Raw genomic sequence first — 19,773 nt, forward strand, 5'->3', positions numbered from 1 at the left:
TGTTGAGGGGCCTTTTCTTGTACCCAGCACAAGGTGCATCTATGCAATGATAATGCTGTTTAATCATATTCTTGATATGCCACATCTGTCAGGTGGATGGATTATCTTGGCAAACGAGAATTGCTCACTAACAGGGATGTAAACAAATTTGTGCATAACATTTCTGAGAAATAAACTTTTTGTGTGTATGGAACATTTCTGGGATCTTTTATTTCAGCTCATGAAACATGGCACCAACACGTTACATATTTTGTTTCTATATCTACAGTACCAGTCGAAAGTTTGAACACACCTACTCATTCAAGGCTTAAATTTTTTCTTTATTTTTACTATTTTCTACATTGTAGAATAATAGTGAAGACATCAAAACTATGAAATAACACATATGTAATAACCTAAAAAGTGTTAAACAAATCAAAATATATTTTAGATTTTAGATTCTTCAAAGTATATAAATGCCTTAAGGCATTTATATACAATAAAAATTATGACATTACATTTCCTAACACTTTCCACCAGGGGCGCAACTTTGGTTTTATTCTAAGAATCTGTACATTCTGTGAATGTTGATCTATTCTATAATCTGTACATTCTGTGAATGTCGATCTATTCTATAATCTGTACATTCGGTGAATGTCGATCTATTCTATAATCTGTACATTCTGTGAATGTCTATTCAATAATCTGTACATTCTGTGAATGTCGATCTGTTCAATAATCTGTATATTCTGTGAATCAATCAATCAATCAAATTGTTTTATAAAGCCCTTTTCACATCAGCTGATGTCACAAAGTGCTGTACAGTTTAAAACCCCAAACAGCAAGCAATGCAGGTGTAGAAGCATGGTGGCTAGGAAAAACTCCCTAGAAAGGCCGGAACCTAGGAAGAAACCTAGAAAGGAACCAGGCTATGAGGGGTGGCCAGTCCTCTTCTGGCTGTGCCGGGTGGAGATTATAACAGAACATGGCCAAGATGTTCAAATGTTCATAGATGACCAGCATGGTCAGACAATAATAATCACAGTGGTTGTAGAGGGTGCAACAGGTCAGCACCTCAGGAGTAAATGTCAATTGGCTTTTCATAGCCGATCATTCAGAGTTAGAGACAGCAGGTGCGGTAGAGAGAGAGTACAAAACTGCAGGTCCGGGACAAGGTAGCACGTCCAGTAAACAGGTCAGGGTTCCATAGCCGCAGGCAGAACAGTTGAAACTGGAGCAGCAGCATGACCAGGTGGACTGGGGACAGCAAGGAGTCATCAGTCCAGGTAGTCCTGAGGTATGGTCCTAGGGCTCAGGACCTCCGAGAGAAGAGAGAGAGAAAGAGAGAGCGAAAGAGCGAGAGAGAATTAGAGGGAGCATACTTAAATTCACACAATGTCTATCTATTCTAAAATCTGTACATTCTATGAATGTCTATCTATTCTATAATCTTACATTTACATATCACATCTATTGAGAAATAATCTCATAGTTAAATGTGCTATTTGTATTTCACTGTTCTTATGTTCTTGAACATCAGAGGTATGCTGCAAGTGTTGATTAAGTTTTCTGTAAGTAAATATGTTCAACTGTTTTAAACTGTTTTAAACTGTCCTTGAACATCAGAGGTATGCTGCAAGTGTTGATTAAGTTTTCTGTAAGTAAATATGTTCAACTGTTTTAAACTGTTGTTTTCTAAAGTTTGTCCTAGAAATGAGTAAGTGATTGCCAAATCACTACAAGACAAAGTAAGTAAGCAACTGAACCATAGAAATACTATTTATAGAGCCTTGAAACATCTTTAAATAATCTTTACTGATATGTCTTAAGACTTCTCAAGACATGTCTTAAAATGTCTTAAGTAGTCTCAAGACATGGTGATGGCTGGGTTTGTTCAGTTACTTTTGGATTACTTCCCACTGAAGAGGCATTAGAAGTGACAAAAAGGATCCATAAAACGGATTTGGTGTGTCATCATAGTGGTTTATTTGACTTGTGATCAGATTTGTTCAGGTGGAACAAACTTAACCTTGAGTGTTTTATCAATGTTGAACTGAATGTCATTGAGAAAAGTAATCCAATACGTATTTTTTGTAACTGTAAATGATTACATGTAGTCAGTTACTATCCAACCTTGGGCGCGACCTTGTGGTGGGCCGTCACAGCAGGAAGTCAGGAACGCTTCAAAGGATCATAAACTGATGTAATGGCACCATCTAGTGGAGAAAGAGAGAAACCTCAGTGGCGCCATTTGCAAAGTTGTGAACATTTGCATACTTCGAACGTTTCAACTATACGCATCCGCTGATTGTTCGTTTTCGTTGGCTTTTTAACTATGTGCTCGTCTATGATTGACAATAGTACGTTTTAGCAACTATAAAAACGTTCCATACAACGTTGAAAGCGATAATCAAACAATTTTTTTGGGGGGGAACTTTGAAAGGTAACAATGAAAATATAATTCCCATATAGAAGGTAATTTCAACAACAACAAAAAAATAGGACACGGTCAAAGTTCTTGAGAAGTAACATAGGAACCATTTTAGTGGGAGTTGCTGTTTCCTACCCGGATCAGGAACATGGTTATCCAGGATCCATGGTGTCTTACATAGGCCGAGTGAGCAAAATGAGAGGTTTTTGTACATTTATCAGCAGGCCACTGCTTTTCTTATTTCTTCACTTTACTCTAGTGCAATGCGATATAACAGACGGCAATGCAGAGCACTTAAAGCGTGAGCATTCGCTCATGAAACCGTACCAGGGTAAGTACGCTAACGGCATGTGAAATCGGTAGCTTAGTTAGCTAGCTAACTGTTATCTTGTTAGAAACGTTAGCTGCTAAGTCATACTACACTGAACAAAAATATAAACGCATCATGTAAAGTGTTGGTTTCACGAGCTTAAATAAAATATCCCAGAAATTATCCACACGCACAAAAAGTTTGCACACATTTGTTTACATCCCAGTTAATTAGTATTTTTCCTTGGCCAAGATAATCCATCCACCTGACAGGTGTGACATATCAATACGCTGGTTAAACAGCATGATCATTTGACCATTTGACCATGCTTGTCACTTATGAATATTTTGAACATCTTGGCATAGTTCTGTTATAATCTCCACCCGGCACAGCCAGAAGAGGACTGGCCACCCCTCATAGCCTGGTTCCTCTCTAGGTTTCTTCCTAGGTTTTGGCCTTTCTAGGGAGTTTTTCCTAGCCACAGTGCTTCTACACCTGCATTGCTTGCTGTTTGGGGTTTTAGGCTGGGTTTCTGTACAGCACTTTGAGATATCAGCTGATGTACGAAGGGCTATATAAAATAAACTTGATTTGATTGATTTTGATCATTACACCGATGCACCTTTGTGCTGGGGACAGGAAAAGGCCCCTCAAATTGGCAGTTTTGTCACAAAACACAATGCCACAGACGTTTCAAGGGAGTGTGCAATTGTCACTTTTCATGAGGCAAATGGTCACACCAGACACTGACAGGTTTTCTGATTCACACCCCTACTTTTATTTTTTTAAAGGTATTTGTGACCAACAGACACATCTGTATTCCAGTCATGTGAAATCCATAGATTAGGGCCTAAGGAATTTATTTCAATTGACTGATTTTCTTATATGAACTATAACTCAGTAAAATAGTGTGCAACTGCAGCCTGCAATTCGGGGCGTACCTGTATCTGCAGGAACGCACCCCCTCGAGCATCCCATTGGTTCCTTCATGAACACTCTTAACTAGCACAGTGTTGCCCCCGCCTGTTGTGTACCCGAGAACATTGCCTGCTAGCTACTCTGGTACACAGCAGGTGGGAGGCGGGGGTGACACTGTGTACTAGTAGCACAGTGTGCTAGCTTGCTAGTTAGCTAGCTAACATATGGTGTTGGATTTTTATTTATTTATAACTAACCCAAGATAGACCACAGCCTGTTTTCAATTTGAGCAAATTAATCGTGGTGACGAGCTTGTGAGAGCCTATTGGCATGTTTTTATGATGTTTTTGCATATTTCCGTTAGGGCAGTGCGCAATAACTCAATTCGCCCTTACACTCATTTTAAACAAAAATAAATAAAACCATGGCAAAGGGAAAAGTCTACAAAACTTAGTCCACTCTGTTCATAACAGATTTTAGTTTTGGAAACAGAAACTGTATTGTTAGAGAAATGTTTAATTGATGAGAAAAGTAGCAGAATGTCGTCCAAAATCCATCTCTATCTTGTCCCCCTGCTGGCCCCTGGGCTTCCTCTCACCACCATATTTGGTAGTGAGTGGAAACGCGAACTGGATATTTCACATTTATACATCCGGTAAAATATCAGTCTCATTGTTCTACCTGTGGTGTCGCCTGCTGTGTACCGGACTCCTCCTCAGGACTAGCTGGCTAAGCTAGCATAGTGTATTTCGCGCACCGTCATTAACAGTTCCCGACAGGCGGGGGCGAAGGACACTACCGGTGTATACTAGTTATAGCTAGCTACCATGGTCGCCCCCGTCATTAATTGTTTATGGTTCATTGAACAAGCATGGGAAACAGTGTTTAAACCCTTTACAATGAAGATCTATGAAGTTATTTAGAACGGTCATTAAGACACTAACAGCTTACAGACGGTAGGCAATTAAGGTCACAGTTATGAAAACTTAGGCCTTTCTACTGACTCTGAAAAACACCAAAAGAAAGATGCCCAGGGTCCCTGCTCATCTGCATGAACGTGCCTTAGGCATGCTGCAAGGAAGCATAAAGGACTGCAGATGTGGCCATGGCAATAAATTGCAATGTCTGTACTGTGAGACGCCTAAGACAGCGCTACAGGGAGACAGGACGGACAGCTGATTGTCCTCGCAGTGGCAGACCACGTGAAACAACACCTGCACAGGATCGGTACATCCGAACATCACACCTGTGGGACAGGTACAGGATGGCAACAACAACTGCCCGAGTTACACCAGGATCTCACAATCCCTTCATCAGTGGGCACAAACCCACTGTCGCTGGACCAGACAGGACTGGCAAAAAGTGCTCTTCACTGACGAGTCGTGGTTTTGTCTCACCAGGGGTGATGGTCGGATTCGTGTTTATCGTTGAAGGAATGAGCGTTACACCAAGGCCTGTACTCTGGAGCGGGATCGATTTGGAGGTGGAGGGTCCGTCATGGTCTGGGGCGGTGTGTCACAGCATCATCGGACTGAGCTTGTTGTCATTGCAGGCAATCAACGCTGTGCGTTACAGGGAAGACATCCTCCTCCCTCATGTTGTACCCTTCCTGCAGGCTCATCCTGACATGACCCTCCAGCATGACAATGCCACCAGCCATACTGCTCGTTCTGTGCATGATTTCCTGCAAGACAGGAATGTCAGTGTTCTGCCATGGCCAGCGAAGAACCCGGATCCCATTGAGCACGTTTGGGACCTGTTGGATCGGAGGGTGAGGGCTAGGGCCATTCCCCCCCAGAAATGACCAGGAACTTGCAGGTGCCTTGGTGGAAGAGTGGGGTAACATCTCACAGCAAGAACTGGCAAATCTGGTGCAGTCCATGAGGAGGAGATGTACTGCAGTACTTAATGTAGCTGTTGGCCACACCAGATACTGAATGTTACTTTTGATTTTGCCCTCCCCCCTTTTGTTCAGGGACACATTATTGCATTTCTGTTAGTCACATGTCTGTGGAACTTGTTCAGTTTATGTCTCAGTTGTTGAATCTTGTTATGTTCATACAAATATTTACACATGTTAAGTTTGCTGAAAATAAACGCAGTTGACAGTGAGAGGACGTTTCTTTTGTTGCTGAGTTTACAAAAAATTGTGGATTTGGCTATTTCAGCCAGGGTGTATAAAATCAAGCACACCGCCATGCGATCTCCATAGACAAACATTGGCAGTAAAATGGCCTTACTGAAGAGCTCAGTGACTTTCAACGTGGCACTGTCATAGGATGCCACCTTTCCAAGGAGTCAGTTCGTCAAATCTCTGCCTTGCTAGAGCTTCCCCGGTCAACTGTAAGTGCTGTTATTTTGAAGTGGAAACGTCTAAAAGCAACAACAGCTCAGCCACGAAGTGTGTCCTCGGTTGCAACACTCACTACCAAGTTCCAAACTGCCTCTGGAAGTAACGTCAGCACAAGAACTGTTCGTCGGGAGCTTCATGAAATGGGTTTTCATAGCCGAGCAGCCACACATGAGCATTACCAAGCTTCGGCTGAAGTGGTGTAAAGCTCGCCGCCATTGGACTCTGGAGCAGTGGAAATGCGTTCTCTGGAGTAAGGAATCACACTTCACCGTCTGGCAGTCCGACAGACGAATCTGGGTTTGGCTGATGCCAGGAGAACACTACCGGCCCGAATGCATAGTGCCAACTGTAAAGTTTGGTGGAGGAGGAGTAATGGTCTGGGGCTGTGTTTCATGGTTCGGCCCCTTAGTTCCAGTGAAGGGAGCTCTTAACCTTACAGCATACAATGACACTCTAGACAATTCTGTGCTTCTACCTTTGTGGCAACACTTTGGGGAAAGCCCTTTCCTGATTTCAGCACGACACTGTCCCCATGCACAATGTGACGTCCATGCAAAAATGGTTTGTTGTTCAGTTTGGAAGAACTTGACTGGCCTGCACAGAGCCCTGACCTCAACCCCATCAAACACCTTTGGGATGAATCGCCGACTTCGAGCCAGGCCTAATCGCCCAAGATCTGTACCTGACCTCACTAATGGTCTTTTGGCGGAATGGAAGCAAGTCCTCGCAGGAATGTTCCAACATCTAGTAGAAAGCCTTCCCTGAAGAGTGAAGGCTGTTAATAGCAGCAAAGGGGGACCAACTCCATAATAATGCCCATGATTTTGGAATGAGATGTTCGACGAGCAGGTGTCCGCATACTTTTGGTCATGTAGTGTATGAAGAGGGGTTCTTCGCCGCTACCCTCCCTTTCTGCTGTTATGCCAATTGTCTAAATCTGTTGTGGTTGTAATACAAATTATTTAAGTCAAGTGTACAAGTTCAGCAGATACTTCAGCTAGCTAGTTAACGTTAGCTAGCTACTTTATTTTGTCTAGTTGGAACTCATGCAAGTCTCAACTACATTTTTTTGTTGTTTTGGAAGGTGTGGTGTAGATTTGAGGTGGACGGAGTCAGGTCCAGTTCTGGGCTTTGGGGGGTAGCCCTAGCCCTAGCCCTGGTCGTCACTAGTTACCACAGCCACAAAGTCAGACATATATTTGCTCTACTGATCCATCAATTATTCGTTGATTTATTAGTAAAACCAACTGTTATACAGTGCATTCAGAAAGTCTTCAGACCCCTTGACTTCTAGATATAGTTACATTACAGCTGTATTCTAAAATGTATATTTTTTTCTCATCAATCTACACATAATGCTTGATAATGACAAAGTGTAAACAGTTTTTTTTTGAAAGTTTAGCAAATTTATAAAAACAAAAATACCTTATTTACATAAGTATTCAGACCATTTGCTATGAGACTCAATTGAGCTCAGGTGCATCCTGTTTCCATTGATCATCCTTGAGATTTTTTCTACAACTTGGTTGGAATCTACCTGCGGTAAATTCAATTGATTGGACATGATTTGGAAAGGCACACACCTGTCTATATGAGGTCCCACGGTTGACAGCGCATGTCAGAGCAAAAACCAAGCCATGAGGTCGAAGGAATTGTCCATAGAGCTCTGAGACAGGATTGTGTCGAGGCACAGAACTGGGGAAGGGTACTAAAACATGAATGCAGCATTGAATGTCCCCAAGAACACAGTGGCCTCTATCATTCTTAAATGGAAGAAGTTTGGAGCCAGCAAGACTCTTCCTAGAGCTGGCCGCCCGGCCAAACTGAGCAATCTGGGGAGAAGGACCTTGGTCAGGGTGGTGTCCTATAACCCGATGGTCACTCTGACAAAGCTCCAGAGTTCCTCTGTGGAGATAGGAGAACCTTCCAGAAGGACAACCATCTCTGCAGCAGTCTACCAAATCAGGCCTTTATGGTAGAGTGGCCAGACTCTACGGTAAAAAAAAAGAAAAAGACGTCCTGCTTGGAGTTTTCCAAAATGTATTAAAGGACTTTCCGACCATGAGGAAAGTGATTCTCTGGTCTGGTGAAAAAAAGATGGAACTCTTTGGACTGAATGCCAAGTGTCACGTCTGGAGGAAACCTGGCACCATCCCTATGGTGAAGCATGGTGGTGGCAGCATTATGGTGTGGGGATGTTTTTCAGCGGCAGGGACTGGGAGACTAGTCAGGATCAAGGGAAAGATGAACGGAGCAAAGTACAGAGAGATCCTTGATGAAACACTGTAAGGTCCTGAGCAGGTTAAGGGTAAACTCCATCCTAACCCCACTATACAGGGGAAACTCCATCCTAACCCCACTCTATACAGGGGAAACTCTCCATCCTCACCCCACTCTATACAAGGGGAAACTCTCCATCCTAACCCCACTCTATACAGGGAGAAACTCTCCATCCTAACCCCACTCTATACAGGGGAAACTCTCCATCCTCACCCCACTCTATACAGGGGAAACTCTCCATCCTAACCCCACTCTATACAGGGGAAACTCTCCATCCTCACCCCACTCTATACAGGGGAAACTCTCCATCCTCACCCCACTCTATACAGGGGAAACTCTCCATCCTCACCCCACTCTATACAGGGGGAAACTCCATCCTAACCCCACTCTATACAGGGGGAAACTCTCCATCCTAACCCCACTCTATACAGGGGGAAACTCTCCATCCTAACCCCACTCTATACAGGGGAAACTCTCCATCCTAACCCCACTCTATACAGGGGAAACTCTCCATCCTAACCCCACTCTATACAGGGGAAACTCTCCATCCTAACCCCACTCTATACTCATCCTAACCCCACTCTATATATAGGGGAAACTCCATCCTAACCCCACTTACATACTCTTTATTTGTATGTATTTTAAAAGGCTAATTGATCATTAGAAAACCCTTTTGCAATTAAGTTAGTGCAGCTGAAAACTGTTGTTCTGAATTAAAGAAGCAATAAAACTGGCCTTTAGACTAATTGAGTATCTGGAGCATCAGCATTTGTGGGGTACGATTACAGGCTCAAAATGGCCAGAAACAGACCTTTCTTCTGAAATTGTCCGTCTATTCTTGTTCTAAGAAATGAAGGCTATTCCATGCGAGAAATTGCCAAGAAACTGAAGTTCATCTACTTCCGGCGCCGACAGAGATGGCCGCCTCGCTTCGCGTTCCTAGGAAACTATGCAGTATTTTTGTTTTTTTACGTGTTATTGCTTACATTGGTATCCCAGGTAATCTTAGGTTTTATTACATACAGTCGGGAGGAACTACTGGATATAAGAGCAACGTCAACTCGCCATCATTACGACCAGGAATACGACTTTCCCGAAGCGGTGAGCGATGCTCACCGCTCCCGAGCATACTACTCGCCAATGTGCAGTCTCTTGACAACAAGGTTGATGAAATCCGAGCAAGGGTAGCATTCCAGAGAGACATAAGAGACAGTAACGTTCTTTGCTTCACGGAAACATGGCTCACTCGAGACACGCTATCGGAGTCGGTACAGCCAGCTGGTTTTCTTCACGCATCGCGCCGACAGAAACAAGCATCTTTCTGGTAAGAAGAGGGGTGGCCTTATGATTAACGAGACGTGGTGTGATCATAACAACATACAGGAACTCAAGTCCTTCTGTTCACCTGACTTAGAATTCCTCACAATCAAATGTTGACCGCATTATCTACCAAGAGAATTCTCTTCGATTATAATCACAGCCGCATATATTCCCCCCAAGCAGACACATCGATGGCCCTGAACAAACTTTATTTGACTCTATGTAAACTGGAAACCACATATTCTGAGGCTGCATTCATTGTAGCTGGGGATTTTAACAAGGCTAATCTGAAAACAAGACTCCCTAAATTCTATCAGCATATCGATTGTGCAACCAGGCTGGTAAAACCCCGGATCATTTTTATTCTAACTTCCGCGACGCATATAAGGCCCTCCCCCGCCCTCCTTTCGGAAAAGCTGACCACGACTCCATTTTGTTGCTCCCAGCCTATAGACAGAAACTAAAACAGGAAGCTCCCGCGCTCAGGTCTGTTCAACACTGGTCTGACCAATCTGATTCCACGCTTCAAGATTGCTTTGATCACGTGGATTTGGATATGTTCCGCATTGCGACTACGCTGATTCGGTGAGCCAGTTTATTAGCAAGTGCATCGGCGATGTCGTACGCACAGCAACTATTAAAACATTCCCAAACCAGAAACCGTGGATTGATGGCAGCATTTGCGCAAAACTGAAAGCGCAAACCACTGCTTTTAACCAGGGCAAGGTGACCGGAAACATGACTGAATACAAACAGTGTAGCTATTCCCTCCGCAAGGCAATCAAACAAGCTAAGCGTCAGTATAGAGACAAAGTAGAGTCGCAATTCAACGGCTCAGACACGAGGTATGTGGCAAGGTCTACAGTCAATCACGGATTACAAAAAGAAAACCAGCCCCGTCGCAGACCAGGATGTCTTGCTCCCAGACAGACTAAACAACTTCTTTGCTCGCTTTGAGGACAATACAGTGCCACTGACAAGGCCCGCTACCAAAACCTGCGGACTCTCCTTCACTGCAGCCGACGTGAGTAAAACATTTAAACGCGTTAACCCTCGCAAGGCTGCAGGCCCAGATGGCATCCCCAGCCGCATCCTCAGAGCATGCGCAGACCAGCTGGCTGGTGTGTTTACGGACATATTCAATCAATGCTTATCCCAGTCTGCTGTTCCCACATGCTTCAAGAGGGCCACCATTTTTCCTGTTCCCAAGAAAGCAAAGGTAACTGAGCTAAACGACTACCGCCCCGTAGCACTCACTTCCGTCATCATGAAGTGCTTTGAGAGACTAGTCAAGGTCCATATCACCTCCACCCTACCTGACGCCCTAGACCCACTCCAATTTGCTTACCGCCCCAATAGGACCACAGACGACGCAATCGCAACCACACTGCACACTGCCCTAACCCATCTGGACAAGAGGAATACCCATGTGAGAATGCTGTTCATCGATTACAGCTCAGCATTTAACACCATAGTACCCTCCAAACTCGTCATCAAGCTCGAGACCTTGGGTCTCGACCCCGCCCTGTGCAACTGGGTACTGGACTTCCTGACGGGCCGCCCCCAGGTAGTGAGGGTAGGTAACAACATCTCCACCTCGCTGATCCTCAACACTGGGGCCCCACAAGGGTGCGTTCTGAGCCCTCTCCTGTACACCCTGTTCACCCACGACTGCGTGGCCATGCACGCCTCCAACTCAATCATCAAGTTTGCAGACGACACTACAGTGGTAGGCTTGATTACCAACAACGACGAGACTGCCTACAGGAAGGAGGTGAGGGCCCTCGGAGTGTGGTGTCAGGAAAATAACCTCACACTCGACGTCAACAAAACAAAGGAGATGATCGTGGACTTCAGGAAACAGCAGAGGGATCACCCCCCTATCCACATCGACGGGACAGTAGTGGACAGGGTAGTAGGTTAAGTTCCTCGGCGTACACATCACGGACAAACTGAATTGGTCCACCCACACAGACAGCGTGGTGAAGAAGGCGCAGCAGCGCCTCTTCAACCTCAGGAGGCTGAAGAAATTTGGCTTGTCACCAAAAGCACTCAAGAACTTTTTACAGATGCACAATCGAGAGCATCCTGTCGGGCTGTATCACCGCTTGTTACGGCAACTGCTCCGCCCACAACCGTAAGGCTCTCCAGAGGGTAGTGAGGTCTGCACAACGCATCACCGGGGGCAAACTACCTGCCTACCATGACACCTACACCACCCGATGTCACAGGAAGGCCATAAAGATCAAGGACAACAACCACCCGAGCCACTGGCAGTTCCCCCCGCTATCATCCAGAAGGCGAGGTCAGTACAAGTGCATCAAAGCAGGGACCGAGAGACATAAGCTGTTTTTCAATCTCAAGGCCATCACACTGTTAAACAGCCACCACTAACATTGAGTGGCTGCTGCCAACATACTGACTCAACTCCAGCCACTTTAATAATGGAAAAATTGATGTAAAAAATGTATCACTAGCCACTTTAAACAATGCCACTTAATATTTACATACCCTACATTACTCATCTCATATGTATATACTGTACTCTATGCCATCTTTATGTAATACATGTATCACTACACACTTTAAACAATGCCACTTAATGTTTACATACCCTACATTACTCATCTCATATGTATATACTGTACTCGATACCATCTACTGAATCTTGCCTATGCCGTTCTGTACCATCACTCATTCATATATTTTTATCTACATATTCTTCATCCCTTTACACTTGTGTGTATAAGGTAGTAGTTGTGGAATTGTTAGGTTAGATTACTCGTTGGTTATTACTGCATTGTCTGAACTAGAAGCAGAAGCATTTCGCTACACTCGCATTAACATGTGACAAATAAAATTTGATTTGATGAATGCTGTGTACTACTCCCTTCACAGAACAGCGCAAACTGACTCTAACCAGATTAGAAAGAGTGGGAGGCCCCGGTGCACAACTGAGCAAGAGGACAAGTACATTAGTGTCTAGTTTGAGAAACAGACGCCTCACAAGTCCTCAACTGGCAGCTTCATAGTACCCGCAAAACACCAGTCTCAACGTCAACAGTGAAGAGACAACACCGGGAGAGTTGCAAAGAAAAAGCCATATCTTAGACATACCAATAAAAAGAAAAGATTAAGATGGGCAAAAGAACAAACACTGGACAGAGGAACTCTGCCTAGAAGGCCAGCATCCCGGAGTCACTTCTTCATTGTGTACACTGTATTCCTGATCAATTTGATATTATTTCCTTTTCTTTCAAAAACAAGGACCTTTTTAAGTGACCCCAAACGTTTGAACGGTAGTGTACATGGTACTTTTATACACAGTATTACATGATAGGAAATACAGTTTGACATACACATGTAGTGATATGTCAATATAAGCACCCCCCCCCCCCCCCCATAGGATCTTTAGTGACCACAGAGTTTGGACACCTGTTTTTAAAGTCCCATCTTCAATTTTATTTAGTAACATTTAATTTGTGTATTTTATTAGGATCCCCATTACCTGTTGGTCCACATGAAACATGACGTAATACATAACATTAATAGACAATAACAGCTCAAGGACACAACTACATCAATTAAAAATATATAATATAGGCTATTTTCATCCCTTTCATGGGTAGCTTATCAGAGATAAACATAATATGGAAAAGAGCACACCAGGCTTGATTTAAAAAATATATATACATTCAGCAGTTCATTAATCGGTTGGTGTGTAATTGGGGTTGAAGCTACAAACACCTAGGTTTGGCTCTCATCTCTTCCAGACTTTTGGGAGGGTGGACATTGCTTACATCCGCTATGACAGGCTCAATGTCCCCCGCAATGTCCCCACGGCAGCTTTCATGGCTGGGATCAGTTCTTTCCTCTTCTGGTGCACAGCTTCAGGATACTATTTTTGTTCGTTTGAAAGATTCTTCACCAGCCTCCTAAGTGGCGCAGCGATCTAAGGCACTGTATCGCAGTGTTACAGTATCACTACAGCCTGGGGTTTGGGTTAGGGAAGTGTTTGGCCGGGGGGTGCTTTACTTGGCTCATCGCCCTCTAGCAACTCCTTGTGGCGGGCCGGGCGCCTGCAGGCTGACTTCGGTCATCAGTTGAACGGTGTTTCCTCTGACACATTGGTGCAGCTGGCTTCCGGGTTAAGCGAGCGGGTGTTAAGAAGCATAACGGGCATAGCGGGCATAACTCAACCTTCACCTCTCCCGGGCCCGTTGCAGCGATGAGACAAGATCGTAATAATGAAATTGGGGAGAAAAAAGGGGGTGGGTTTAAAAAATAAATAGATTCTTTACCTGTGATAGAGCGACTCAACTGTACTCCCACCGGCTTTGGTCTTTGTCATGGTAGCAACGTAGGTTACGTTGTTACTCCACGCGGTTCCAGACAGGGCAGGTCACAGGGAAGATTCTAAACCACAAACAGCAGGGATCTAGACAGCCACAAGCCCGGGACAATACACGGTCCCAGCCACAATGGCTGACCGTTCAAGCCCTCAAGAAAACCCTGCTAGCTGCTACACCAAACAGGTCCTTAGACCCGGCCTTGGTCGGCAGGATCACTGGACAGATAGTAGCAGTCCCAGCAACTGATGCCAAGCGCGTCGCAGGATCCAAACTCAAAAGGTAACTAGCTACTAAGAAACTTTTCAATGGACATTCAACATTTTCCAAAACCACAAACCGAGCTCTCCCTCGTTCCTCGTTTAACAGGAAGTGACGTTGTTAATTAGTACTTTAACATTTTATTAAAATGAAATGTAAAGTTGTAAAAAGTGTATGGTATAAATTACTGATTTGTCATTGAACTTACTGCCTTCATTTCAGCAGCATGTTTCTTGTTTGTGTGGTGGCATACATATGTCTAAGCTAGCTACCTCATTTTAGATGAGAGTAGCAACAGTTGTCTGCTAGTTATCTAATACAGAAAAGACAACGTACCCTTTTAGCCCAAAACTGATTTCTCAATGTTATTCATTTTAGTGACGTTGCCAAGTCTTGTTCCCGAATGTATTTGCTACTTGAACTTGAGATATGCCAATTTGAAAATGAGGGTGCTCGGTGGGCCTTCTGACTTTGTGGCTGCGGTAGCTAGTGACGAACCCTAGCCCTTGATCATGACTCTGTTCCAATACATAGGGTTAGGGGTAGTGTTCCCACATGGCCATATCTCCATGTTACAGAGCGTGTTTGCGGAAGACCGATGGAAGACAGAGCCTGCTAATTAGCCATCTGGCTCGGGAACACCTGTGTGCAACGGAAGAATGCCTCCAGAAATGTGTTGTTTAAAATACTGTCGGGCTTCAACTGTGATAAAGCAGGTTAAAAACAGTGTGGATATTTTGATGTGATATGAAAGTAAAGTTATGAAAGTTATGTTTCTAGAACCGTATTGCAATTGAGAATCGATTGACATTTTAGATGGGAGTATTTGGCTGCCAGAGCCGGTCTACCTCTGAAGATAACATAAGGTCCCTGGACTTTGAGGAGCAACGACAGGCTCCTCAGCTTTGGCTAGGCTTGGGGTAGCCGACTCAACTACGTTTAGTCAGCTGGGCTAAGGATTCATCTTATTCATGACTCCAATTCCATTGCATTACATTGCCCCCTTGAGTTCTCCAGAGCTGGGCTAGGGGTGGCAATGAGTCATTGATGCACAACGGAATTATTCACGTTCTTCTCTCATGTGTCCCTGAAATCCTGCTTGACTCTTCACCAACATGTTGTACAGGTGTTGGAAGCAGCCCATCCAGTCAGTGGGACTTCTGGGGGAGCACGCTAGTCACCAGCTCCTATGTGCGCCTGACACCTGATGAGAGAAGTAGACAGGGATCCATATGGAACACAGTGGTGAGTAAGGAACTAGCTTCTAGGAAATGTATTCTGTTAGGCTTTACAGACAGATACACAAACAAGAGTCCACTCCCAAATCCATTATAGCTTGATTGGAGAATATCTACATTTTGAACTGAATAGGTCCAATTGATGGTTGAATTGATGATCCAATGTCATTTTCCTTTCACTGTGCAGCCTGTTTATCTGAAAGACTGGGAGATGCACGTGCAGTACAAGATCCACGGGTCGGGGAAGAAGAATCTCCATGGTGACGGCATCGCCATCTGGTACACGAAGGAGAGACTTCATCCAGGTAATGTATCATCTTGCCAAAATAACATCTTTGTCATCAATCACTTCCTCATTCCATTACAAAGCTTTGGCAATCAAATTAGTAGACAATGTGATGTGGTAGCACTGGGTTGCATTTGCCGTAAGCACTTCATGTCTCAGTCATGTGCTCATCATATCTCACCTCTTTGCCTTCCATTCAGGCCCAGTCTTTGGAAACCAAGATCATTTTGTTGGCCTGGCTTTATTTGTGGATACCTTCCGCAATGATCTCCATGGGATGGATGTAAGTGCAGCGATCTGACTGGTTGACTTGACGTGATTCTTCCCTTTGCAGGGTCTGTGTTTGGCAGCAATGCTAAGTTCCACGGCCTCGCCCTTTTTATAGACACGTACCATAACGATGAGGCAGCTGACGTGAGTTGATGCAGCTACATTTATCATTATTGTCCTGCGTTTCATGTCAATGTGATGGATGGATTTTAAATGTGAAGTATTTTCTTTTTGACTTTCTTTGTTATTTTGTCATATGAAGTTTTTTTTTTTGTTGCTTTCTGAGAAGGACTTTTTTTGTAACACAATGAACATCACCTTTTAATATGCCACATTCGGCTTATTACACATGTTTTAATTACATGTACAAATATTTTTTGGGGCATCACAGCCTAAGATGGATTGATTGGTAACTGAGTCAGGATTCGGATCAAATAATTGATTGACGATGTCTATTTTTGACGAGCATTTCTCCAGTTTTCTGTCCTTACATCCCTTGATTCCCACTAGCGTTCCTTCCCCTACATCTATGCCATTGTGAATAATGGTTCTCTGCCCTATGACCATGGGAATGATGGACGTACCTCTGAACTGGGAGGCTGCTCTTCTGAGATCAGGAACAAAGACCATGACACCTACCTGGCCATCCGTTACTCCAAAGGTAGACTCACGGTAGGAATCCCTTTTTTAAATTATATAAGTTACTCTAGTTCAGACATCTTGGATTGGTTTCCTAAACATAGATGAGGCTGAACCTAGTCCTGTATTAAAAGGCATTGTTAATGGAGATGCTCCTTGGAGAATTCTCTTTGGTCCAGGATTATGTTTAGTCTTTGTCTGGGAAACTGGTCTCATGGTTTATGAAATTGGTGAATTTCAATGTTATGGAGTATCTGTTATGTACTCGACATGTTACAGTTCTATTCAAATAATGGCACCATTCTGATCTCTACAGGTGATGATTGACATTGATGATAAGAATGAATGGAAAGAGTGCATTGACATCGGGGGTGTCCGCCTCCCCACGGGGTACTACTTTGGGGCTTCTGCCGCTACAGGAGATCTCTCTGGTAGGTTGGGTCAGGGTGGATTAAATAGACTGATTCTTGCTCCAGGGGATCTCTGGTAGGTTGGGTCAGGTTGTGGAGACTGATTCTTGCTACAGGGGATCTCTGGTAGGTTGGGTCAGGTTGTGGAGACTGATTCTTGCTACAGGGGATCTCTGGTAGGTTGGGTCAGGTTGTAGAGACTGATTCTTGCTACAGGGGATCTCTGGTAGGTTGGGTCAGGTTGTAGAGACTGATTCTTGCTACAATGGATCTCTGGTAGGTTGGGTCAGGTTGTAGAGACTGATAAGTGCTACAATGGATCTCTGGTAGGTTGGGTCAGGTTGTAGAGACAGATTCTTGCTCCAGGGGATCTCTGGTAGGTTGGGTCAGGGTGGATTAAATAGACTGATTCTTGCTCCAGGGGATCTCTGGTAGGTTGGGTCAGGGTGGATTAAATAGACTGATTCTTGCTACAGGAGATCTCTGGTAGGTTGGGTCAGGTTGTAGAGACGGATTCTTGCTACAGGGGATCTCTGGTAGGTTGGGTCAGGTTGTGGAGACTGATTCTTGCTACAGGGGATCTCTGGTAGGTTGGGTCAGGGTGGATTAAATAGACTGATTCTTGCTACAATGGATCTCTGGTAGGTTGGGTCAGGTTGTGGAGACTGATTCTTGCTACAGGGGATCTCTGGTAGGTTGGGTCAGGTTGTAGAGACTGATTCTTGCTACAGGGGATCTCTGGTAGGTTGGGTCAGGTTGTAGAGACTGATTCTTGCTACAGGGGATCTCTGGTAGGTTGGGTCAGGGTGGATTAAATAGACTGATTCTTGCTACAGGGGATCTCTGGTAGGTTGGGTCAGGGTGGATTAAATAGACTGATTCTTGCTACAGGGGATCTCTGGTAGGTTGGGTCAGGGTGGATTAAATAGACTGATTCTTGCTACAGGGGATCTCTGGTAGGTTGGGTCAGGTTGTAGAGACTGATTCTTTCGAGATGTAGATCTAAATAAATGTAGGTCTCTAGAACACAAAGGTAAAAACTGCACACTGAGAAAGATAATGACTGACCTTGATTCAATTATTATTATTCATTTTTTTATCACTGCAGAAGAGTACACACAGATTGAACCAATTACTACTCGTATTCCGACTTTGTCAGTTGTACATCTGAAGTCTATGGGGATTTATGCTAACACAACTCTCATGTTACAGATAACCACGACATCATCTCTATGAAGATGTATCAACTGATGGTGGAACACACACCTGATGAGGACAGTCTGGACTGGACCAAGATTGAGCCAAGCGTTAGCCTGCTGAAGTCCCCCAAAGGTAGGTAGATTTGATTTGATTTTATAAAGAAAAGCCATTTCCGTTCTAATCAAATAGACAAAGTTTGTATTCTATTTGACCACAGTCAGGTATTTGTCATCTTACTGTAGATCATATACGGTAGGTGAGGAGGCATGTTAGAGGAAGAGTTAACCGTGATCATTCTTTCATTTTCTCTTTCACAGACAACATTGATGATCCTACTGGTAACTTCCGAAGCACGCCGCTTACTGGCTGGAAGGTCTTCCTGCTTCTGCTATGTGCTCTACTGGGAATTGTAGTTTGTGGTGTTGTAGGGGCTGTAGTCTTTCAGAAGCGCCAGGAAAGAAACAGGAGATTTTACTAAGAGGAAAAACATATTTCTGTATGTGAGAGGTATTTGTGAAATTGACTGTTGCGAAGAATGTGTTGTTGAATCTCTATTCTAAGTGAATTTTCTAAAGATTGTACAAATGTTTATATCTGCTGAAGCGCTGTGATAAGTCAGTTATGGTATCATTCAAATTTTTGTGAAAACCATGACTAATGGTTGCTACCATGTGTCTGAGTGACCTTTGACTTTTTGATGGAGGCAGTTTAGCATTTTTGTTTTTATTTACCTCTTCCTCTGTTATTTTTGCTTTCACAGTGCAGGGGATAATTGCTGTTGAATTATTGTTTATTTGGATCGATCTGTAAAACACTAATTAGTTAAATAACAACTTTCAAAAGAGATTATTTTCACAACATGTTCAGTATAAGCTTTTTGTACCATTGGGTTCTGATTGGGCTAGTTTAGATGGGTAAATGGGATTTTATTTCGTTTTTAACTGACTGCTTTTGACTTTGGGTTCAATGTGATTGCTGCACTTCTGATGCTGATATGCTAAGGCTTCCTTATCTGGCCTTTGCCATTTTCTTTCTCCATGTGTGAAGTTTTCTTTGCTGACTTAGACAATAATATTTTTGGGTGAACAACTCCCCCAACTACCATATCCACACCGTCACATGGCCTATATGAAGAATAATTTGGCTACTAATAATGCAACGATTGATTTATACAGACTAGTTACATTTTAGGTTCTGATGTTATTATACCATGTGGGTGTTGGGAAGGATTTCAACGTTCTCATTTTTGGTGAAGCCTACTGGAGGCTTTACAAATCACTACTGTGAGATTGCACCACCTTTCTCATCTTGCATTAAATCGATGGGAATTGTGTGTTTGAAAAGCTGCTTATACACTGATTATTTGAGTGGGAATATCTCTTTAATGTGTTTTGAATGATTCAAACTGAACAAGGCCATTGTTGAGTTTATCCTGTAAGACTCAATAAAACTGGTCTCCCCAAATGAGTAAACTCTGCATCTTCTAATGTGTAGTCTAATGCTTCCATATCATTTGGTATGTGTGACAG

General features: G+C 43.7%; 1 protein-coding gene and 1 long non-coding RNA gene across 3 annotated transcripts; one reads left to right on the forward strand and one right to left on the reverse strand.

The window, feature by feature from the left end:
• Window positions 1–1,941: 1,941 nt before the first annotated feature.
• LOC139581733 (uncharacterized) lies at window positions 1,942–2,974 on the reverse strand. Its single transcript, XR_011676276.1, has 2 exons — window positions 2,546–2,974; window positions 1,942–2,195 (listed from the first exon to the last, which is right to left on the reverse strand). It is a non-coding gene; the product is annotated as an uncharacterized lncRNA (long non-coding RNA).
• Window positions 2,307–19,721, forward strand: LOC139581731 (vesicular integral-membrane protein VIP36-like). 2 transcript variants are annotated; one of them, XM_071411805.1, is made up of 8 exons: window positions 2,307–2,741; window positions 15,328–15,446; window positions 15,627–15,744; window positions 15,926–16,008; window positions 16,506–16,667; window positions 16,951–17,065; window positions 18,257–18,376; window positions 18,562–19,721. In XM_071411805.1, the coding sequence occupies exons 1-8, from the start codon at window positions 2,576–2,578 to the stop codon at window positions 18,720–18,722; spliced, it is 1,044 nt and encodes a 347-aa protein (XP_071267906.1). In that variant the 5' UTR covers window positions 2,307–2,575; the 3' UTR covers window positions 18,723–19,721. The 2 variants fall into 2 exon arrangements, with proteins under 2 accessions (XP_071267906.1, XP_071267905.1); XM_071411804.1 differs by lacking the exon at window positions 15,926–16,008 and adding an exon at window positions 16,060–16,139 and having other exon boundaries at window positions 2,505–2,741.
• Window positions 19,722–19,773: the final 52 nt, after the last annotated feature.

This window comes from Salvelinus alpinus, chromosome 7 (genome assembly GCF_045679555.1).
Source record: "Salvelinus alpinus chromosome 7, SLU_Salpinus.1, whole genome shotgun sequence".
Classification (NCBI taxonomy): Eukaryota; Metazoa; Chordata; class Actinopteri; order Salmoniformes; family Salmonidae; genus Salvelinus; species Salvelinus alpinus.

What these genes read in the sequence shown, in the direction of transcription:
- LOC139581731 (XM_071411805.1), top strand. Translation starts at nt 2,576, where the DNA reads ATGGTGTCTTACATAGGCCGAGTGAGCAAAATGAGAGGTTTTTGTACA. An exon ending in GATCCATATGGAACACAGTG is followed by an intron (nt 15,447 to 15,626) that starts GTGAGTAAGGAA and finishes TTCACTGTGCAG; the next exon opens with CCTGTTTATCTGAAAGACTG. An exon ending in ACTCCAAAGGTAGACTCACG is followed by an intron (nt 16,668 to 16,950) that starts GTAGGAATCCCT and finishes TGATCTCTACAG; the next exon opens with GTGATGATTGACATTGATGA.